This window comes from Anticarsia gemmatalis, chromosome 3, assembly GCF_050436995.1.
Source record: "Anticarsia gemmatalis isolate Benzon Research Colony breed Stoneville strain chromosome 3, ilAntGemm2 primary, whole genome shotgun sequence".
Lineage (NCBI taxonomy): Eukaryota > Metazoa > Arthropoda > Insecta > Lepidoptera > Erebidae > Anticarsia > Anticarsia gemmatalis.
Window position 1 is genome coordinate 9,864,734 of NC_134747.1, and position 25,030 is coordinate 9,889,763.

The window sequence follows — 25,030 nt, forward strand, 5'->3', positions numbered from 1 at the left end:
CGTTCTCGAATTACTTAGAAATCGTTCCGACGAACTACTTTTAAATGTTGCAATATTGCGATTTCAACATTTTTAAACATGGACAAGTTTTTTATATCTATGTTACAAGCAGTAAGTAAACGTAAGAATTTATATGACGTTTAAACGAATGTTGTCATAGGTGCAGCATATTTGACTTGTTTCTATACTCCGTCATTTCGCTTCCTCACTTCAAACCGAAGTCTCATTCATTACACCTATAAAAATACAATAATAACAACATTGTTTTAACTTGGGAAAAATAATAAGCATACTAGATTAATTTTTCAGATATTCGTCAAACATCTTAAAGTTTAATAGTGACAGCAAAGCATAAACTGGTATTATAAATTCATCTTTGAAATGGTAGAGATTTTGCATTCCACATCGTTAGCAAATCTCTAAATGTTACATTTGCTATGCAATTCTGTGCAACATGTGATATTTTAGTGAAAGACATTAAACGCAAGTTGTGTCTAGTTCTCGTCGGCAGCCGCTCCCTTCCTCAATTATCCAATTTCCTCGTCAGATATCGACCTAGTCTACATATACTCTACTACCAACTACAGCGCTAATACCCCAGTTATTTAGAACATAGTGTTTCGTAACTAACTGCACATTTTTATAGTTGTTAATGTTGAAAAATTTATTGAAAGTTACGTATGAGACAGGTATAGAGCAATCTATACTTCTATACTAATATAATAAAGCTGAAGAGTTTGTTTGTTTGTTTGTTTGAACGCGCTAATCTCAGGAAGTACTGGTCCGATTTGAAAAATTCTTTCAGTGTTAGATAGCCCATTTATCGAGGAAGGCTATAGGCTATATAACATCACGCGGTCACTAGGAGCGGAGTAGCAACTAAAAATGTTACAAAAACGGGGAAAATTTTGACCCATCCTCTTAGGTGACGCAAGCGAAGTTGCGCGGGTCAGCTAGTCATAAATAAAATATATTGTAGAAACTTAAATTTCATTGCTACATAAAAGTATGTTTAATATGTATTTCACTTAATATTTTTGAGTAATTAGTAGGGTTCATTTTGATATATGGGCGTTAATTAAAGTTTAAACTTTGATTATATTCGCGGAACGGTTGCGGCTTCTGTGGTAATCTCAATATAATTATCATGATGCTCATAAAAGCCTTTTATGAGTGCTCTCATGTTATTTATAGTTCGTATTAATGAAGTTATACATAATAATATGGGTAATAATTATAATTAATTTAAAATGTGTCTCTACTATCAGTAGGTATCACTCACGACTTCTATAAATAACACGGGAATGTCCACACTCCAGCTACTAATACATAAGTAGGCGTATCTACGTTACGCTATTTTACAATAAAGTAACATTTTAAAATAGAAACAATACTTATTACATATTATCACAGTTTTAATGCAGATTGCATTATGGCGGCTCTGTACCTATTGTTATTAACACTCGTGTAGGTTAAATCTATTATTAAAATGATACACAATTAAGATTCCCAATGACCTTTTAACGAACGTCATTGTAAGTCAAATTATACTGGCACGATGCCTACTCACAAACTTGTGATTAGATTACACTTCGATATGAACAAATGAGTAAGTTAAACTTAAGTTTTATGATACACTGGTAGTTCAGAGGCGAGCTCTGCATTGCGACTGTTATCATTTTAAACTAACACGCAAACTGGCAAGTGCCTTAGCAACCCCAGTCAGTGCACATTTGATAAGCCTTTGCTACAGATTCTATAGTACTATTTAAAGTAACTACTACCGTAATATAATCAAGTTAAAAATGTAATGATTACATCATTTAAAAAACGCTGTTGAAGACAAACTACCGTTAAATGTGCTCAGAGACCGGGGGTTAGTAAATGTTTGGTTTTAGTACTTTGATGATGTTGATATTTACACATTGTTATATAAATGAAAACCATCAACTTTAATGTGGTAGTAACAGTAAAGTAAAGTAATGGGCCAACAGTAAACAATGTGTAGCATAACACTAAACAATGTCGGTCACAACTTGCCACGCTGAGGAACAATGAGGATGTCCTATATCTGTCGTCTTCATGTCGTCCCATTTCTATAATGAAGTTGCTTCACGTGCTTGTGAATAAATACATTTGGTGTATAATGATTCAAATATAATTTTATATAATGTAGTGTTAAAGGAAAGACTCTACCTTTTTAGTTTTACGTACGAGCACCAATATTTCTGTCATCATTACCCCTTACGCATCTATCCAAACAGAATTCCAATAAAGATTTGATAAATAAAACAATGATTCATAAAATTTGTCAGCCGGGAAGCGTTCCGTTTACTCACAACGAATGATAAATAGCTTGTTAGTTGCGCGACCTTATCAACCAACCTAGACCTTGATGCCTCATCTCGTTCATCTAATCTAAAATAGCTTCAATCTGTATTTATTTTTAGATACACAATACATTTGTGGTTTAGGCTTCAAAGTCGTCTTAGCTCTCGTGTTATCAACAATTTTATCACCTGGCATTGAACACATTTCTGTATTGTTATTTTTCTAACCCGTAAAGATTACTATAACTTGGTTTCTTTTGATTAGGGACAATCAGAAATGAGCACTTAAGATTTGAGTGAGAGAGTCGCGATGAGTGTTACTGCGAACGGTAGTGGCAAGGTGGAGCAGGTGGAAGTCGGTTGAGAATGTTAGTGCGGGGGTGTGTGGGGGGCGAGCTGCGGCACTCGTTGGCGGAGCGCACCAAGGCGCTGGCGGCGCAGTGCCACGCGCTGCGGTCGCCGGCGCGCGCTGAACGCAGTTGCGAACGTCGACGTCCTAGGCACAGAAAATCACAGACGCGGTGGTATGTCAAAGTAAGTTCAGCTCTTGGGTGACACATAACTATAAAACATAATTTTTATACTTTACTTTTCAATAAAACTGTTTTTCCTCAAGATTAATAAGGTTGATGAGTCAAACGTCGTTTACTGCGTAAATCGCCGGCTTTTTTGTAAGTAGAAAGGCATTTTGATATCTTCGTGGAAAACTGTTTTCATCCTTATTTGTCTAAACTTCTTATAACTGCCTCGAACTTATGAACCGATGATAAATTGTAATTTTCAGACTCAATAAATGACTTAAGAGTTGTGAAGCTCTACAGTATTCAATTTATTTTTTCTTTAAAAAAGAAAAATTCAATTTATTAATAAAATGTAAACCTTAAATATACCAGTAATCACCGGATATTGACAATTGTGACAAATCATCTCATGGCATGATTCAATTGGTTTACTGTTAACATGACAATTTATTGTGACTCACGCGTATGTAGAGACGCGTCACTGAAGAAATAAGAACTTATTTCTCGCTATAGATTAAGGTGTTATACATTTGTCATTTTGTCCAATTGTTAAACAATACGGCGTTATGGATGAATAATTGCATACCTAATTCTGTACGGTGCTTACTAATTTATCTCTCAGTTTCAAGATCTTTGTTAGGTTAAACAACAAATCTTTTTCTGTAGTATGATTTCGGCTACACGCTTGATAATATTTATTTAGATAATAAGGGAACAATATTGACGTGAAATCAATGGTTCTTGGCTGTACATATTGACTTTATCTATTACTATTTGTATGACATGTTCTTTAATCAATTCATTATCACCCATTTTATGGTATCATATCGAACCAGTTTGAGATGATTGTTTTATTGAATCTGATGACGTAAAGTTACCTTAGTATTATACCAGTACGTTTACCTGTTTCGTGTTCATTATGATGCCGTGACGTCATTGTTTTTTAGTCTTGATTCATTTGCAATTACGAATCAAACGTTAACGTGTTTTACAAGAAGTCATTCGCCCGACATTCGTGCTAGAGTTTAAAACATCTTTTCGACCGTTTATATTCCTCGAGTATAGTTCTTTCGTGTTCAAATTACGTGTGTGTTTAAAAAAGACGTGGATTTAGCAATGAAATGCGAGTAAATGTGTTTAAAGTTTAGTTAGTTTTGCAAACAGTGTCAGTGAATCGCCTTATCGGGTACGTCTGCAGGCTTCGTTAGCAATGCAGGTCAAGGCTTAAGTTATGTGTCGGTGACGGCGCACGCGCATAGGAATGCACACGGCTTGTGTACAACTATGCGGGCTGAGGCTGTCGTGCGGCCCCCGGACACGTCCATCTATTTATTTGGTAAATATTTAACAGTGCGTATGTATGGACTCACCTGTCATATAAAACCATTCCACTTCTATTCTTCTATATTTCACACTTGTTACTTAATCGCCTTTGTTTTTTCATAAAGGTAAAACGCCTTCGTTTTTGTGTTGCCTTGAATGTGTTCATTATTGTACCGTAACCAAAATTATTATGTCTGCTATAAGGTCTATGTTATGTAAAATAGACGAACGACACAAATATATTCATGGGGATTTACATATTCATACTCGAAACTCTTGAAATTATTTTGTGTACATACCTACAATATAAGTCAGAATTCGTATGACTACTGGGAAATTTGATTCAATACATGATAATGCCAGTCGCAATGATATGTATAGGTACCTAATAATTGTGAAATGAGGTGAATTGGGTCACCGGGTGGGCAAAAATTGGATAGATTGCTCCCCTCGAAAGACGTCCCTGTGATAAGAGCGTCTTATAACCTTGTCATCAAATGAAAGATTTCAATATCCGATAAATGGATGGCGTTTAAGAAATGCGGAAGTGACAAAATTGAATTAGGTATTTTGATTGTAGGATTAGAGAGAAGTCTTTTTATATGTACGTAATAAATTGTATAGTCACAAGCAGTTTAAAACTGGTGTTTAACTTTAACCATTGACATCATTCCAAACGATAACAAAATCCATCAAGCGGAATTTTGGTAGATATTTACATAAAAAAATAGTTTTTCCGTTAGCAGTGGTGTATAGGGCACTAAAAGTGGGTATTATGATTCATTATACGATGTCATTTTTGTACATTTGTTTGTTACACTAATGAATTGAACAAGAACGTCTTTGTACGTAACTTGTTTATGGTGCGAGTACTTTAGCCGCAGTTGATATGAGGTATGACCGTATGAATCATTAGTGACGAATCGTTTGCTCGGACAAAGGTGATCGAATTAGTACCACCAAGCTAAGAACTTAGTAGCTAATACGGAATTCAGTGAAAAGTGCGGCAATCATAATAAATATCTTAAATGTAACTTTACAAACTTATGAAGCTACTTTACGTTTGTGACAACTGGAAAACTTATTTTTGTTTTTTTTTATTTCGACTTGGAGAATGGTGTCTAGCACCTAATGCCTAATTTATAAGTTTTAGAATAAACTTCTTATCTCCGCTTATATTCTTAAGATAACTTTTTTTGGACAAAGCAAATCACATTGTAGCCAGGACCGAGATGTTCTCTTAATTAACAATTCATTCAAGTTATACGGCAATCCTCGAGTGAAATAGAACAGTATTCTATTTCCGTGCCGAGTGATAAGAGAAACAAGTAAAATGGGTCAGCATGGCTTTATATAGAGACGTCGAGGATGCTTCAGCGCTAACGTAAGCTAACAAAGTCCCTGCAATCTACCCGACATACCTACTGTTTGCTAACTATTGCGGTTTCAAAACCAGCATTGTAAATTATTTCACTGGTTAGGGTAATTGTGTCATCATATTGCTATTTAATACCAAATAATGTCCCCGCTATAACGTCTGTAATTTATAAGGATTATGACTAAATTATTATTTTATGTATAAAATAGAAACCATGTCGCTTGTTAACGGATTTCCCCGTTTATAGTAATTCCCGTTAAAAAAACAGTATGACTGATCGGACTTTACGTTTTCTTGTTGTTTTATCATTTGTAACATATGCTGCTGTGTGCTATAAGTTACTGTCTACAGCAATACTACTAACAGTAATAGATAAATCTCAGCTGCAAATAAGTTTAATCGGAAAACACAAATGGTATTTTTTTGTAGTGATGCAAAAAGCTTAAGATTTTTTGTGAAAATAGTGCGGTATTTATGGTTAATGATGAATAATGCAAATTTTAGCATGTTCTGAAGTTATTGAAGCAGTGCAGTGTTTAGTTGTATTGTGTGGCTAACTAGCTAGTAGGTCACCAAGTGTCTGAGGTCGTTGTCGCCGTGACTATTCGCTCCGATGCTCGATACGTATCGATTGCTGAGGTGCCGACGAACCCAGCCACAGTTACCTAGACATTTTTTTATTTTGATATAAATTTAAAGAGATAGAACCATATTATTAATCCACGTAGGTTATTGAGGTTCTAAATAATACTCGAGCAACACTACGATAGGGTACAGCATAAAAAGTCACTACTTTACTAGAAACGCCGTCTAGTAAGTAGAGAAATTGAGTAAAAAGTACGTGTGTAAAATGCCTCTTCCAAGATTTCACCATAAAAGTAGTTGCTTGTTGCCACTCAGTATGTAAACTGTAGTGTTGACGCTGAGACGAGCGTGGAAAGCCAGAAAATGTGTGCAGCGTTGTTTTCAAATAAGGAGTAGAGCGAGCATATGCCTTTACATCGCTGTCTCTGTGGTTTACGGTGCAAAATGAATGACCGACATTCTGTGTCATCTTTTGCTTGGGAGAGCTGTTCCTTGAGGTATTCAGTTGTCTTTCATCGCATTGAACACATGCCAGGCCTTACATGATGAGTGTGCCTTAAAGTAGAGCATATGGGCTTTGCATAAGTAATGATGGCATCGTCTTGCCCAATAGTTATTGGGTGTTTGTTCCGGGTAGCATCGCAGTCGCGGCGAGGGCGCGCCGGCGGCCAAGCGCGTCCGTCACGCTTGCCAGGTCGCACAATGCCCTCCGACTTCACCGATGTCCTTTGTTTAACAACAGTTTTCTAATAACCACCAACTTTTTTTGTTTGTGGGTTCGGTGGTTTCTTATAAAACTCTTTTTACGGTCTTGTCCATTATTTCGCGGTAAGGTATCAGTCACGCTATGAATTGGACAGATAAGTATAACATTTCAATGGAGGCCGTTTAATCGAGTGTGGTATTGTTTAGGTAGAGACCGTATCCTGTAAATACAAATAAAAGATCGCAAGACTGACGTTTCTTGTGTAACTAAATATCGCTAACACCAATTAGAAAACGCAAGGTTGTGTTTGCGTGTAAATTCTAAAAGATTGCCATACTTTGCATATTGATTCCAGAATATGTTATTATTCATACTACATATTCATTTACATCATTATAGCTCTTATAAGCGCGCTGCTCTCCGGCAGATTCTGAAATGTCACGTCAGTCGATCGTATAGCTCTCGATATAGATAGCTCCAAATCAAAGTAAGTGCACTCACCGCGACGTACTCAGGGTGTTGAGGCGGCGGCGCGACGTGCGTACTCGTCGTACGACGGCGGCGTAAAGAGAAACGCTGCCAGAACTAACATTTACTGAGCTATACCTTGTTTAATATTTGCATTTAGAATCTCCTCTGGAGAATGAATGGTTACTTTTAAAAGTTTTCATTTTTCACCTAGGTGTCGTTTACTACGGTGGAAAATTACAAACCCCTTATTCGTAAAATTAAAGGGATTAAGGATGACAAGTTTGTTGTTTCAAAAGGGTAGTGGAGTATGTGACATGGGTATCGTGCATCCAGGGGAGCAGACGTGACGTCACTTCATTATATGAGAGTGCGTCACACTCACGTAGGAGCGGAGGAGCGGAGGAGGGCCGCTCACCCGTGTCTGGTGTCCGCTTCAACTGATATTCTATTTTAGGCGCGAAAGCATATTACCACTAGACGTATCCCGAGGTTTTATGATACGCGCATAACAAGACGCGTCATATACTAAGTGGGAAAATGGACGGTAAAAATAAGGAGTTTCCTCGTATTTGCGCTTTATCTTGCTAAAGAATGTGATCTGTCAATATTGTTTTGATAAATGACATCCGTCAATGACTAATCTATCGTTATCGCTTGCACAAGTTTTTTACATGTTAAGAAATTCACTAAATATTAATTAAAATCTTGAACAAGTGCAAATCTAATTAATTTAATTTAAACTAAGACCGTATTTGTCATAATAGGAATCAACTTAGAAATATGATCAATTGTTTATCACCAGCATATGTTTGTGTAAACAGTTCATTTTCTTTGGTCCACGCATGTGAAATATCAGCCCGTACGCATGTGAAATATCAGCACATAGTGGGAAAATATTCCCATGTCCATTAGAATGTCCGTGAGAAATTCTATTAGTATTGCGCAGGCAGCAGCTGTCACGTGGAGGCTGACATGACAGTTGGCGGTAATTGTACCATCCGTGGAGGTGCACGGGGTGGCGGCAAGCGGTAGCCTTCTCGTGTCATTTGCTATATTTAGCCTACCTACTGCTATTGCATGCCGATCGATAAAAGTACTTTCTGTTAACTTTCTAACAACTGCTTTGACTAATAGCTAGATACCACCCATCTTGGTACCGGGAACTGGTAAAACTGGTAGGCCGTTTTAATAATTGAAGCAGTTAGCTACATTGACAGCGACAAACACTTCGTGATGACTGCGCACAAATTCCATGCTACATTTTAGAATTTTATTTGTAAGTGGGTTAAGTCGATTTTATCCATGTATCAGTGTCATGTTACTAACGTGCGTCGTAGTGATGTCGTAGTAGCTATGCCATTGAAGCGTCGTTGCGTCGTAAACAGTTATAACTAGCCTAAAGTCTCGAAGTATTTCATATTGTGTGATTTTTATAACTCATAATTATTTCTTTGTGCTTGTAAAAATACCAAACATTCACGTATCTTCCCACACTTTTGCGTTTATATCAATAGGATACGACAGGATTGCACTTCTGTCTTTTGGGCTTTTGCCAGTTCTATTTTAAAACAATAATTTGGCCGATTGAAGTGTTATTAGTAAGTATATTAAAAACCATCGTTTCTACACAATCCTTGCATGCGTACATAAGCTTGTTAAACTGTTGAAAAGTAAAAACATTTGTAGGGTTTCCATAACCAATACGGCAATAACTTAGAACAAAATTATAGTCACGTTTTGTGAATACTTATTGGATTAATAACTAGGACATGACATGTCCTTTCAAAAGGATTATAGTAATTTTTCAAATTATTGAACACTTATGGAGGGCTACGATAAGTGTAACAATATACGCGTAGGAGGGCGAACTACCACGAACAATTGACTATTGTTGCTGGGCCTATCGACCGGAGGAACGTTCTACAAAGAATTGATCAATAGATAGCTACGAGTTCCTCGGCTGCTCGTTATCTATTTCACCTTAATTTTATACAGGAGTTTGTTATGATAATAAATTATTGTCTGTGAAATTTGGTGTTCATGGGCATAGTATCGCCTTCCTTCAGCAATTTCTTGCTCTGGGGGTCGTGGTATCAGTATCCAGTAGAGGGCGCCAGAAACAGGGTTATTAAGTTTTTTAAACTTTTTATAAAACTTATAATTTGTGTGTAGACCTTCGAAGAAAACATGTCGACGATAAGTCAGTGTTCTTAAATAAATAAAGAAGTATAAGTTAGCAACAGTGGGTATTTTTCGAGGAAAACTGTTTACTTAGAGATAAATATCAACATTATAATACAAGGCATGTTATTAAACTGAGGAAAGAAAGGTCAGAGGAGGTCAGCAGGCGCCAGTCTGGCTCTTGGCGCGTTGTCAACGCTCGTACCACCGCACTTTTTGTTCATCTTATGTTACCCGTCCGTGAAACACAATTACATTTTACAAGAGCTTCAAAGAACACTTGCTGTTACAATTTTAAGCAATAAAAATGGATTAAATTTTTTGTCCAAATTCACTACTAGAAGTCTATTCTTAACTCTAAGTATATTATGAACCTACATTAAAGATGATTCATTGTATTTTGTCTTGTTTCTCATCAAGCTAATAAAAATAAACTAATAGGATTTGATTGTATTACGCAAGTTAACAAAGTTTGCAAACATTATGCGAGATTCCAGTTTAACAACAGCTTATTTATACGAATTTCACATTTTATCAGCGAATCTTTATCTTGTCTCTGTGTTATTTAAACGAATGACTGTGCCTCAGTAAAATCCGGCTTGATAGTGGGTTTATTCCCATGTATCATTATTATTTTTATATGTAGGGGAACCTGTTGTACCTTGGCACTATGTGTACCTAGGCCACTGGGCTCGTTTTCATATATTCGCGCGATACTAAATTCTACTGTTTATGGTATTCGATACGTCACTATAGACTATTCAATGTGTAGTTAGTCGCAAACCACCATTAAGTCGGTGTTTGGTGTTATCGACGCTGAAACTTTTTTGTGTGAAAAAGTAAGTATTTCTAATATATTTTGAAGTCTAATAGTTTTAAAAGTTTTCTAATAGTCACTTAACTGTTATATGCTATCGGTTCTTTGATTTTATAAGTCTCAACACAATAAAAAACTTACGAGATACTTAACTCTAAACTATATAAAATCCACCGTTTTAGTGAAGTTGGAGTAGTGTTGTACCTCGGTCACTGTCGATCAGCTGTACCTTGGCCAGTGGCCAAGGTACAACCTGGATGTTGTACTTTGGCCAGGAGAATATTTTATTAAATTATTTCACATTTACGTAATAATAATCCTAATTAAATATCTTTATTATTTCAGAAATCGATGCAAAAATCACTTAAAAACTGGAAATGGCCTGAAAAAGAGGATTTAAATCTGTACCCGATGAGTGACATTGTCGAAAAAATTAATACCCCGCAAAAAGTTAACAAGAACAGAGAAATTTATTATGTTTCAGAGATACAGAAGTACTGGGATTTCTACTAAATGCTTAAGGCTGAATAATATATCTACATTATTGATAGTGTTTTTATAATAGCTAGTCCAAATGACTGATAAAAATTTAAGAGAGAAATAATAATTTATATATAGGTAAAGATAATTGTTTCAATATTTTGTTTTCCATTTGCTATGCTATATAAGTATATTGATTTGCTATAGGTATTATATTATGTGATGTCGTCACTGCGCCTGCCAAGTTCCACATGTGTCTTTTGTGAGATTTTGGAAAACTTTGCTTTTATTTGGGACACAATATTCATTTTTTTTAACATCAAAATACACATATGGAGTTTGGCAGGCGCAGCGATGTGATGTAACGAAACGGTGGCAAAAAGTTAGTTGTTTTTGTTTAAATATTTTGTTTGAAAAGCATAAAAATAGCTATGAATATTATTTTAATTTTGATCATTTCTAAATGTTGATCATTTGAGAATTTTTAAAATGTTTAGTTAAATACTGTATACTGTAATAATACTGTGTACTGTAATAATACTGTGTACCTACTGTAATAAATCAAATAAAATGATTTTAGTTAACAAAACTTGATAATTTGCTTAAATTACCCCCAAATTTCAATGTGTCCTAGGTACAACGTACTACTGGCCTAGGTACATAGGGTATGTTGTACCTTGGCCTCATTTCCCATTTTTTTCTAAATTTAAAAATATGATGTAAGTATTAAATATACATTTCTGATATTTTTTTGGTGAGTACCCAAATAATTGACATTTCAAAATATGCAAATATGGTTTGTGTGCTGCACGGCAAATCACAATAAAAAATATATTTCTAAAAAACCGGCCTAGGTACAACAGGTTCCCTTACTTAATAATTGAAAACTGCTACTTGTAGCCTCGTCTGTTCTCAGCACTGATTCGAAGACGACTTAAATTGCTATTTGTAGTTTCACTCGTTAGACTTTTTTATTCATTGCCTCAGAAAAAAACATCTTGATGACTTATTCAGTACATGTGCAACATAATGATTTCTTGGTGTTCATTTCAAATTTCAATTGATCGCAGCAACTTGGTAGTTGAACGAGCGTGATATTAATCGCTCCATTGGGTGCGCGCGGGCATATCGTTTCTCGTTGACCAGTCGATTCGATAATACTACAGCTCATTTAATTACTGTTAACGACTGTCTGCCTTGCGGTCTTGATGGTAAACGACAAGACCTCGACCTCTTATAAAGAGTTTGTTTACTTTTAACTAAGATCCAATCATCAACCTTAAGCGTATGGTCCTTAATTCTATTTGTTAAATCTACGCACATATAATATTTTCCCTGTTTATAAATGGAAACAATATCTGTTTTAATAATCAATAACATAAGGCGACATAGAGGATAATTCAATAGTCACTTTTTTTAAACCCATTACTTTCCCACTGCTGGGCAAGGGTCTCCTCGATCGAGGAAGGTCTTGAGTCCTCCACGCTGACTAAGTGCGGGTTGTGGACTTTGCATGCCTTCAAGAAATGTCTTAAACTCATTTTAAGCATTAAAAATTATTTAATATTTTGTAATTATTGATAATTATGTAAAATAAATAAGAATTTTTATGCTCACAAAATTGAATTAAAAATCGAGAGTCAATTACGATTCTGTATTACTATATCGTGAGTCACTGTAAATTCCATGAATGATGTTGCTAATTTGCCGACCACGAATATGAAAATATTACTACAAATAACTTGAAATTACGTTTTTTTAACGTATATTCGTAGTTTCTCGTTGCTCTAGCCTAATGTTTGGATATATTATAGCGTGACAGCGGAATATAGATTCTAGGGAATTACAAACAGCAGTTTTTTATCCATATGATGTAACAATAAGCCTGATTCAATAATTTGACTCTCCATTGGATAGATGATAAGTGAGTACTCAATTAGTTGTAACATATTGTATATTTATGCGAGATGGTCATGCGGTACATGTTTATTAAACACAATTCCCATATATGCATGCACGTGTTGTCGTGTTATGAAGTTAGCGCCTGCCGTACACTGAACAACGCCGAGCCGTCATTGACGTGCTCTATCGGAGTTTTTCACGCGATCTCTCCATGAAGAGAGCAGTCGCCGTGCGCCCGCGCTGCAACGCCAGCGCCTCTATGTTGTCGACATATATAATAACTTTTTAATATTTCTATTAAATTGATTGTGATTGTCACGTGCAGCTTACCATTATGCAATTTTTCAAAACCGACTAGAAATCCGGACGCCACATTCTGAGAAAATATAACCGTGTGAAAGTTTTCGATAAATTGCTTTGCAGCTATGCGATGTCCAATGTAATATGCAAATAGATGGTTTCATAACATTGTAGTAAAAAGTGATGATAATTAGAAAAGTTGATAGACCGTGCCGCGGTAGAAAACTTGTTGTTGTCGAGGGAGAGTTCGCCGTGGATCATTAAACGAGTGCCTGTGATTAAAAGGTGACAGTCGAGTTTATTTCTGCGAAGCAATTAAGAGTTTCGAAGTGTCGAGGTTGAGCCGGATACCAGCGTGGACAAGTGTGCCGTCGTCCGAGCCGCAGCGATTTCACCCGCGTCACGCACGTCCGCGCTGCTCGCATACTCGCTCGCCTCTCGCCGCTGATTGATCCAATTACTGAATAGCTAGATTTGCATGTGAGTGTAGTGTACCGCTACGGTGCAGCAGGTAGTGAAAGTGAGCGTGATGCGGGAGGCGCTCAGCTGAGCTGAGGTGACGTCGCGCGTGACGTCGCGGACATGGGCCATGTGGAGGATATGCGGCGTCAGTAAGGCCGAGCCCGTGCTGTTCGCCCGTACCGTTGATGATGATTATGTAAGCACTCGACTGTTACCGACACCGACGTTACACTTATAGTAATACCAATCATTATGACACACTCCTTATCTTTCCAGCTAAAGGCGCTTTTGTAATCCGCGTACATTATGTACGTACATAATAGGCGTGATACTATTTGACGAGTCAATAAACAAACGGAATGTCGTTCACCTCACAACACTTAGTTCTAAAGAAATTTAGTATCCATTCATCACTTACGTCATTGAATTTAGGCGGAGCAAATATTACAAATGTCAGGAATTTCTTCGATGTCTTAAAAGCAGAGAAATACGTTTATCTCGGTGATACAGGGGAGGTTGTAATAGTGTTGATGTAATGTAGATAAGATGTGATATGTGTTTCTGTGGACTATTATGTTGACCTATTGGTGGTGTGTTCCAGCAGCCGACATGGCGGTTGTGGGGCGAGGAGCGCGTCGACGGCGCCATCTACACCGTCTACCTCAAGAAAGTTCGCTACCACCGACCTACGCGGAGTGCTTCTAGTGTGAGTATCATTACACTATCAATGCTATTTCATCAGTCTTATGTCGGCCATACACACTCCGGTCTACTGGAGAAGTTACCTGTCTTGCAAATCGGAAAACTGTACAGGTTTAATACAACACCCGATCCGGTCATCTTGCATAAGGATACCTGAGCATGTAGACCTCTTCGTTAGCCGTAGCGTGTGTGACCGCTATTGTCCTGACTCATATAAATATATAGTATACTTAGCGACAAACATTATGTTCAGCAAATCGATAGACTTGTATCATTCAAATAAATACTTTAACACATAAAAAAAGAAAATATTATTAAGTAAGCGCAAGTAGTGGTGATGTTTTAAATGTCGGTATGCTGTATGATTCTTACTGTATGTGTAATCATAATCAGAATTACGTAATGTATCCGCAACAACAAGCTATTTTGATGAGTATACAATATACATAGATTGTTCTCGGACCTCCATAAAATGTCCTTTGTTTATAAACAATTACATTTTAAATGTCATTTGTTTCTTTTCCATTGTATTTGTATACGTAGTAGCTATTTTACCGTTTCGGTTTACGATTTGCGATAACATATACTAACAAAATGGTCATAAAACTCGTAAATCACTGGAGATGACTACTATGAGTGGAACGATATGTAGGCAGATGAATCTAGATAAGCAATGTTTGTGTTAATCTCCCAAAAAAGGAATATTTATAGCAAATATCATAACAATTATTCACTACAACAATAAAATTGTTTTTCTGCTCAAATTTAGTCTTAGTATAGCACTGAAATACGTTGCGTAAAAGACGCCATATACAACTTACTGTTATCACTAATCAGAGTCATTTGTTACTTTTCGATTCTTAATTTTAAATATTCAATTTAAATAAAAATAAGTAGTAAAATTTTAAAAAAGCTTATTAGTTTCATAGATTTTTTTTCTGACAATTTTCTTTTTAATCCTTTCTTTACTGAACAATAATCCAAGATAATTAGCTAATACATTCGTACATGTATTGTACACGTTTGCGAGTTGTTATGTAACGTTCTCTTAACAGTGCTATTAACATCCCGGATGAGGGACAATACAGTGCAAGGTTAAACGACAATTACTGATCGTCATTTTTGTTTATAACATACAATTTGAGTGCTACATCACTCTGTATCCTAATTAATATACAGCTCACCTACATTATCTAAACATCCCAGTATTATGAATTTGACTTTTAACTATAAATAAATAATTCTAGAAAAGTTACCGAATTTATACATATTTTCTGCACGAGTTACACTGTAAACGGCGATACTCGTAGATTGTCAATTCAGTCAGCTGCCCGTTATTACAATAGTATTGATTTTTTAGCATTGTATTCCAATTCCAACGCGATGTTGTTTCAACGTCACCGAGATTGCAATCAAAATAGTGTACACAAGTGTTCAAGTGATGACAAACAATGATATGTGCACTGTAAATATCGTGAATCATTACACGAACATTTGTATTAGTTGCCACCACTTGTCAATACTCCTGCCAACATTCTTAGGAGGTCGTTGTGTAGATAACAGCAATATGTATTACGTAAAAACATTATGTAAACAATGCCTGAATGAATGAGCTAAGTACCAGGTACTTTTTCATTTGCTGTAATTATTTCATTCAGCATTTCGTTACATAAGACGGTTACAAGTAGTTTGGGTAGTAACGAAGGTTTTCGTGGTAAATTGCTTGCTTACGTTTCTTGTAAGGTAACTTTATATAAATAAAATAACTTTACATGATGTAAGAAACTTTTCTCAAAAGTTGAAGAAACAATATAGATAGACACTGGTTAAAGACAATACTCATTAAGGTGATACAATGTGCGAGAGTACGATCACAGTATAGTGGCGAGCGTGGTGTGGGAACCTCTGTGTTCTGTAGTCATTCAGCTTTGTTCACCACCGCTTTAGAGCCACAATAGGTTGACGTGTAAATTGCATGAAATTACATACTTACTTAAAACAGTGTGTTATTATGTCTCGAGTGTATTTGTGCTTTGTTCTCAGCGTTTCATTCAAGTTTAATAATGGTTTTGCTCGATAGTATCCATGTAGCTGGTAGAGATAATGTATGTTCGATTGTTGAAGTTGGGACTTCTACATTATTGTTTATGTAATATTTTATCCAAATGATATTACATAGAAAACTCTACGTTACGTAATATTTATAAGTGTATTCATCAGTAGATGTGAATATTTAAAATGTAGAGAACTGCAAATAAAAGGAAAGTTATCGTAAAGCTATCTCCTTGAACTGCTCTTAAATAGTAGCAGTAGATTAGGTATTATTATACAGTACATGTCATTGCTAGAGGTTAAACATTTGTATGTAGCGGTGTAGGACATTATCAATTTGTGTACAGGTACTTACAGAGGCGACGTATTTTATTCTCGACTAGCTGACCCGCGCAACTTCGCTTGCGTCACATAAGAGAGAATGGGTCAAAATTTTCCCCGTTTTTGTAACATTTTTTACTGCTGCTCTGCTTCTATTGGTCATAGCGTGATGATATATAGCCTATAACCTTCCTCGATAAATGGGCTATCTAACACTGAAAGAATTTTTCAAATCAGACCCGTAGTTCCTGAGATTAGCGCGTTCAAACAAACAAACAAACAATCAAACAAACAAACAAACTCTTCAGCTTTATAATATTAGTATAGATAAATCTATAAGTGAAGCATGGAGCTCTCTTTTAATCTGTAGTTTACTTTAGTTTGTATACCTAAATACATGTTTACTCTTTACTAAACTCGTATTTTGTGGTCATTTTACTAAGAAACCCATGAATCGTTATTGTATTGTTTCTTCCAGGTTTTACTCAGACGACTATTGTTCCGATTGACTCATAATTGTGAAAGACCACAAACTCACATACGTAAAATAATAACATGATTTTATTTTGTGACGCCAGAACGGGCAATTTTTGTTCATCCTTGTACGCGTTATTATGTCCACGCATTTTGAACAGTGCGTCACTAACTTACGTTTTTGGTGGGATTTCCTTAACATGACTATGTTATTGAATACCTATTTTCTGTCGCAAAGACGTTTGATTTTGTGCAAAAAAAAAAATAAGAATATGAAGATTAAATCTTTTTTGGTTTTGGTTTAACGTCCTACTTAATCGAAATAAAAAAATACGGGAATTAACTCGTATTACATGCATTTTATCTACTAGTTTGTTTAACGTTTCAGCTAAGTATAACATCTACACCTGGGTGGCACGTTAACTAAAGAATTCGTATAATTTTACAGGAATCAGATGACGAGATCTCCCACTTGGAATGGGAGACGGTGCGCGTGCGCTTCGTGAAGGCCGGCACCGTCGAGCGGCTGGTCGAGGCGCTCGCCACGGACGATGGCGAGCTCGAGTCCACATACGTTAACGTTTTCCTCGCTACATATCGGTATGTAATATGCTGTAATAAACTTACCAGTAACAGTTTTCTTATGCCTTTCTGAGGCACATTTAGCGGTAGTTTATCTATTCAAACTGTCATTTTTGTATAAGCTTAAACGCTATTTAATATAATTGATAAACTAAAAATTATAAACTACCGCTAAATGTGCCTCGGAAACCGGGGGTAAGTCGATTATGTCTTACGAGTCATTCTACGAAGCTTAAAACTGGTTTTGATGACTTAATATTTGGTCAGCACGTCTTAACTTACCCCATCTCACGATAAAGGGCAGAAGTGGGACAGAATGTTAAATTTAATAATGTCTCTCTAAAAATGTATCTATTAATATGAATACTAAAATAGTTGTCTACATAATGTCTTGTTTATATATTTCCAGATCGTTTGCGGAGTGCAGCAGAGTGTTGGACCTTCTTCTGCGGCGATATGAAGCGTTAGCGGCGGAGGAGGTGCTTCCAACTGCAGTCGACACCTCGCAGCAACATCGGAAGTAAGTTAATTAATTTATTAATTAATATCAGTACTTACTGACCCACTGCTGGGCTAGTGCCTTCTCCCGGAGTGAGAAAGGGGCCTTGAGTCCACCAGGCTGGGGGTGTGCAGAGGACTTTGCATACCTTAATAAACAGTGTTAAAGATCTCTCAGGCATACGTTTACATAAGTTTTCAATACGATATTTTTCCTAATCGATAGAAAAAATAGTAATTATTTTTAATACACATATAAATTCTTTAAGTTATTGGCGAGTTGGGTTCGAAACCTCGACCATTTGCGTGGGAGGATGATTAGAACTTTAGATTATTGCTCATCGAATACTTGGTTCAGTTAAACACCACATTTTGGCCCCATGTTGCATCACGGTTATTAAAGCCTCGTATCCACTAGGCAACATTTGGCGCGCGACACGTGAATCTCAACATGTACGGCAACGCTGCACAACAGCGCGCGACGTTGCCAGCTACCGCGCAACGTGACGCGCGGCTTGTTGTTTGTTTAAAGTGCATCGTTAGTTGAGCATCAATTGTTGTCGAGTGGAGACGTGACGCACAACAATCTTCTTTTTGATTTCGATAAAATTATAACCACTGCCGCTGAAATCAACACAAGTTCCTCTGGCGACATGTTGTCGACGACTGAAGAATGTGTGGACAGACAACGTTGTTAAACAAATGTTCCGCGTCAACATTCAACAAGTTGCGAAACATGTTGAGCAACATGTCGCGCGTCAAATGTTGCCTAGTGGATACGAGGCTTAATGTACGTACCTTCACACTTTGTAACAACATATTGCGAAATATTTAACAATATGGTTGGTATTATATACGGCTCTTATAGCTTGACCATGCCTAATATTTCTTTCACGCTAATTTGGATGTAAATAAAGGCTAAGCGCATAATGTGGCACATTTACGAAACTAGACATTTAATAGTAGTATTCTATCCGAGGTAAAGCTATAAGTAATAATTGCTACAGTGTTTAATATGTAAGTACATGCTATATACATGGCTACATGGTGTTGAATAAGAGAGAGTTTATGTAAATTTTCGATATGGGTTTTATGTAACACCGTCTAGTCGTCTAGACATATTCATAAACAAAGTGATACATAACTATGCTAGTGTTGTTTTTAGAGAAAATAAGAATATTACGAGAAAGTCTCAAATATCCAAAAACTTTCTACATTATTTTAAACAATATGATTGGTACGCAGGACTCTGGTGGCGTGTCTCCACGTGTGGCTGGACACCTACCCGGAGGACTTCCGACAACCTCCGCACCACCCCGCACTGCAACAGCTACTCGCCTTCACACAAGTTCATCTGCCTGGTACTGAACTACACTCGAAGGTACTTATTTCACTTGTCTACATGAACATACCTTATTAATAACGACCTATTTAATTATGTAATATTTCAATTATGTTTGTTTTATTACTTCAGGTATTACAGAAGTTAGCTTTATTCAGTGCGGAGCGAAATGGTGGGTCGGGCATCGGCGGCGCGGGCATGTGCCTGGCGCCCGGCATGCGGCTGTCGGCGCACCACACCAGCACGTACCGCCTGCCGCACGTCCCCCACCGACACTTTGCCGAACAACTCACTAGAATGGACATGGAGCTGTTCAAGAAACTCGTTCCTCATCAGTGCCTCGGAGCCGTTTGGTCGAGGAGAGACAAAGATCGCTCCCATGACGCAGCCACCGTCTTGGCGACTGTCAACCAATTCAATGCAGTATCGTTTAGGGTTATTTCGACGGTCCTTGTTGAACCTAACCTCAGGCCGCTCGAACGCGCCGACATATTAGCGGCTTGGCTCGACATCGCTAGAGAATTGAGAGTTCTTAAAAACTTCTCATCATTAAAAGCGATTATATCCGGACTGCAAAGTAATCCCGTTTATAGACTTCGAAAAACTTGGGCTTTACTCAATAAAGAGAAATCAGAACTGTTCGATGAACTTGCGCGCATTTTTAGCGAAGACAATAACCGCTGGGCTCAGCGAGAACTTCTGATGCGCGAGGGAACGGCTAAGTTCGCCGACACCGTCGGGGAGAACGATCGCCAGCTTCAGAAGCTGTTGCATGAGAGGGGATCTCCTGGAGTCAGTCATGGCACCATTCCCTACTTAGGTACTTTTTTAACTGATCTCACGATGATCGATACCGCTATCCCTGACACGGTGGCGGATGGTTTGATTAATTTTGATAAGCGCCGGAAGGAATTTGAAGTTCTCGCTCAAATAAAATTGCTACAGGGTGCAGCGAATGCATACCACTTGCCCTCAGACTCCATGTTTGATAGATGGTTTGATTCAGTCATTATTCTAGACGATAGAGAAGCGTATCAATTGTCTTGTCAAATTGAACCGCAACCGCCAACTAATCCTCCTAAAGAGAGACGACAGAAGAAAAACGACGTAAACAATCACGGCCATCGGAAGAATGACTCTATTGCCAGTACGAGCTCGAGTAACAGTTCGCAATTCTATTGTGAGACCGACGGCACGGCGACAGCCTGGAAGAGAGACAGCTTGGAGAGGCGGACGTCACCGACGCGACTGTCGCATGGTTCGTCATCGTCGTCGTTGCCTTCGTTAGACGTTTCACTGTCGAGTGCCAACAGTGGACAGAAGACAGCAAACGGAAAAGCCGGTGGAGTCAGTCCAGCAGTACGCTCTGGACCAGACTTCTACATAATTCGCGTTACCTACGAGTCCGACTGTGTCGAGACTGAGGGTGTGGTGCTCTACAAGTCTATAATGTTATCTAACAACGAGCGCACACCTCAGGTCATCCGGAACGCTATGCTCAAGCTTAACCTCGATGGCGATCCTGACGGATATACCCTGGCACAAGTCTTACCCGATAAAGGTATGTAATTAACACAGTCTACATAAGCATTTGAATGAGTTTAGAAACTTTAGTCTTAAAATAAATTTAATAAATTCAACCCATTAACGTCCTGCTGCTAGACAAGGATGTCCCAAAACGAAAAACAAAATTGTTGTGTTGAATCCACCGTGATGGCCCGGAGTGTTCTTGAATATTAAACGAAAGTTTCATTACATTCTTGAATAATTAACAAACAAACATTCTTGGAACATCTCCTCATAAACATAGAATATAATTAAAATTAACGATATATTAAATTGTTTCAGAAATGGTGCTCCCTGCAAACGCAAACGTGTACTATGCCGTGAATACGGCATACAACCTGAATTTCATCCTGAGACCGCGCAAGTCACAGCCGGTCGAGCCACTCGTTAATGGAAAATCGCGCGGCAAACGACCATGACTATAAACCTAGTGAATAAGTGACGTGTTAAAAAGTGTGTTCTTAAAAACTGCTTAAATAATAAATGGGCGACGCATTAGTGCTGCTGCCTCACCCATCGACTAAAATTAATACAGCTATTATGAAATCTTTTAATTGACAGCGATACGCGTTGTAACTACGTTTTGGGAAGATGTTCAGACGAGAATACACATACAGATACTTAATTCTTACCGTACGTGAGTCAAATGATTAACATAAAAAATAACGTGAATATTTGTTAAATATCAAATAAAGACCATCACATCGCCGCGGTCGCCCATGAATAGGTAAAACTCGCTTTGAATTTATCTAGCCTTGTACAAATTATTTTCCTTAGGTTACTCATTTCCTTAAATTTCTTGTGCATATCACTGTGCACTGGCGCCTATAACAACGCTCTCATCAATGTTTAGTGTGCAAATGTGCATTCCTCGGTGACTACAGTATATATCGTAATGTACTCGTGTAAATAATTTGATCGTATGCCACCTTTAGTTTAGCTAGCATTGTGAATTTATCGCTCTTTGTATATGTGAATTGTTATTTGTATATAATGTTTTGTAAATAAGAATCTCATGTTTAATTGTTGTAGGGTAATAATACTGAGCCAAAGGCAATATATGTACGTCTAATAGCAAGGTGCTGTACCATTTTGTATAACGTTTTAGAAGCTTTAATATGAATGTTTTGATAAACTGAATTTCATATTGTATTAAATTCTATGTGTTTAAATACTTATATAGAAGGGTATTAGCGGGATCAAAGAGAGCTATGACCGGAGTTGAAAAGATTGTATTCAAAAGTTGTTCATTAGATCTGTCTTGTTAGTAATGTTTTTGAAAATTGTATGTAAATATGATGACATCTAAGAATGATAGTCTGTTTTCAAAGATCTGAGTATTGATATTGGTACATTTAATAGTAGATTTTTTTCTTCTAAATGAAGTTTAGACTGAATGTTTTTTAGAATGGAATGTTGTGCTAACTGCAGTTGGCAGCTAACTTTCAATAGTTCACACGCTCTTGGCAAGCCGCGTTAAATATGTTTATAATACGTGTATGTAGATATTACTAGCATTTACCAATATATGTATTGTACGTGTAACGTGTAGTTTCAGTGTTGTAGGAGAGTTCTCAGTGTTCATCGGTAGTAGCATGCAGATTATTGTATTGTTCATAAAATATAGCTTTACTTTGACTTTCAATCCAAGATTTCAAGTACGTAGGTTCTAAATCAGATGTACTTACAGCCATACAAACCGAACTGATAGAAAAGTCCTCATTGGACACAAATTTCCGCCGTGGCATTTACTCATAAATAATTCTCATAACGTGACCATACAACATAATAAGATTCACGGTGTGCCTAATATAAATTATTATTTTTAAATATTTTATTTATCGTAATATATTTAACGCATAACTTAGCGTATTCTACTGAATAAAATATGACATGTGTATGATATGTTACCTACCCTACATAATAAGCGCTCAGTATGACAAACGTATTACATACCTATTTGTAAATATCTGTATCTAAATAAAGTGTAATTTTGTAGTTTTCCACCAGTGTCGCTGTAACATGTTTATATTTCGTATAATAAAAAAGTTAACGAAACCTTTTACAAACGTTTTTATTAATAATCCTTTTGGCTTTTAATGGCGAAAATTAACATAACAACATTGTATATAATTTCAAATTCAAAATAATCCCGTTTTGATTTGACTAGCTACTCTCTTAATAGTAAGTTTCGCATAGAATCTGTTTTAAAGGTTACCGGGTCAATAAACCACCGTAATCTTGTAATGGCACAGTCAGTGGTGCCACCTAGCGCTCGCAGCTGTGAACTTGTTCAGACTCGAATGTCAAAGTGACCACCCCTCGCGTTGTATGAAATTATGCAACATGGACTTACTTTAACAGAAATTAACAGATAGCATTGAAGTCCTTACAGTTACTTGAACTAAGTTAAGTACTTTAAAAACAAGTATGCAATATACTTCAGACAAAAGTTTAAAAGTATATACAAGTATTTACTTAAAATATTATTCAATTTACTTAAAATATATTGACAAAAAATGACACATTTAAATATATCAGTAATTTTTAAAATAATATAATCATAATTTTGAGGAATAAGACAAACTTTCTATTGAAGTACTCCTGTAAGCCGTGTCATTAATAAACCGGGACTCGTGTGGTAGAGCATATCATGTAAGAGATGGGTTGTAAGATATGATGGTGTGGTGTGGTGCGTGGTGGTGGCGCGCGGCACCTGCGTGCCGCCACCGGTTGACAGCGACTCGGCTGAAAATTTCATGGCCAGCGTATCGAGCGGGAGGCGGCGCGCAGTCGCGCCGCGCCGCCCGCCCGAGCGCCTCGCACGCCTCGCGCTCCGCCAGCAGCACGCCGACACTCCGACACACTCGCTCGGTGACAAGCAGCGGTACCGACACCGTCGACAACAACAACACACGCGCGACCTCCGCACTACCGCCTCTCTCGGAGCGACGATCCTCGCGTGCCGGTGCGAGTGCAGTGGTCGTGCCACGTGAGCTAGGTCCGGGCCCGCACCCGACATGTGAAAAACAAAGCCTTTGTGACAGCGCCGGCAGCGGCATGTGGTGCCGTGGAGATACGCGCAAAATGAAATAATAAGGTGAGCTTTAAAAGCGCTCTTACTGACAGAATGCTTACTTGAAAAGCTTTTTGCTCTTACAAATTCAAATTTGAAGTACAGTCTAATTGAATAAATGACGTTTCTGTTGAACCTAGATTCGCAATGATAACATTTACATCTTTTGATAACTTTTATTTATGACAGAGAATATAATGCAGAAGAAAGCATATTGTATGCGCAAAAAATATTTCTAAAATAGTGGTCTCTAGAATAGATTAATGTCATTGATTCACCTGAAAGCCTATGTTATTGAGCTAGTTTGTGTGGTGGGAGCGGCCGAAGTCCGTTCGTAGAGCGAAGCCTTACGACTGCCGCAATCTGATTATGGCACACCCACTAAGCTACAAGATATTTACACAATGATATTTAGTAACAGACATTGTGGCTAAGACATAGAGCCAAGAATAACATCAGTTAGTTTTATTAATATTCACAATTTAAAGTTTTAAAAAGTCTCGTAGCATAGTCGTAGCAATTCGTAGCACTGTTTTGTTTATCATATCAGTTGCACTTACGAATCTCTCTTTCTTTTTACTTGTCTATTTGATACCTGAATATATTATACTTTTTTATTTTAAACATATCACGAAGTAGATAATCCATAAGAATAGTTATTTATGGTATAATTATTAAACATAAGAAACGATTTTAAACAAAATTTTAAATATACACAACTCTCGTTCTAAAGGAAGCCGTTAATAAAATAACAAACTAATAAAGCAAAAGCTATTACCCTGATTAAAAACAAAGCGCTTTGACTATTTATACAGGTCAGAATACGAAAGGTCAACATTCTAATATTGATCTGGTGGTTGTTAACATACATTTGAAGCAAATCGTGAATATATGTTTTTAACAAGCTTATTATTTTATCTGTATTAGATATCGTTTGTCGTGAGGTAGGGTCGCGTGCGAG

General features: G+C 37.1%; 2 protein-coding genes across 10 annotated transcripts in view; both read left to right on the top strand.

Moving 5' to 3' along the window:
* Positions 1-23,062, top strand: part of Rgl (Ral guanine nucleotide dissociation stimulator-like) — a 29,764-nt gene extending 6,702 nt beyond the window's left edge. Inside the window, exons 2-8 of one of the 7 annotated variants that reach the window (XM_076136420.1) lie at positions 2,596-2,864; positions 14,058-14,162; positions 17,454-17,605; positions 17,997-18,107; positions 19,331-19,466; positions 19,560-20,988; positions 21,276-23,062. In XM_076136420.1, coding sequence (XP_075992535.1) covers positions 2,697-2,864; positions 14,058-14,162; positions 17,454-17,605; positions 17,997-18,107; positions 19,331-19,466; positions 19,560-20,988; positions 21,276-21,412 — 2,238 coding nt within the window. In that variant the 5' untranslated portion in view covers positions 2,596-2,696 and the 3' untranslated portion in view covers positions 21,413-23,062. Of the gene's footprint in view, positions 1-2,595; positions 2,865-4,097; positions 4,188-12,914; positions 13,653-14,057; positions 14,163-17,453; positions 17,606-17,996; positions 18,108-19,330; positions 19,467-19,559; positions 20,989-21,275 lie in introns of those variants that run through there. The other 6 variants (XM_076136421.1, XM_076136422.1, XM_076136423.1 and 3 more) reach the window with 6 other exon arrangements.
* Positions 23,063-23,783: 721 nt separating this feature from the next.
* The window catches only part of dysc (whirlin protein dyschronic), a 64,198-nt gene continuing 62,951 nt past the window's right edge, over positions 23,784-25,030 (top strand). For all 3 annotated transcript variants that reach the window (XM_076136429.1, XM_076136430.1, XM_076136428.1), the window contains exon 1: positions 23,784-24,093. The gene's annotated coding sequence lies outside the window, so the exon portion shown is untranslated. The remainder of the gene's footprint in view (positions 24,094-25,030) is intronic.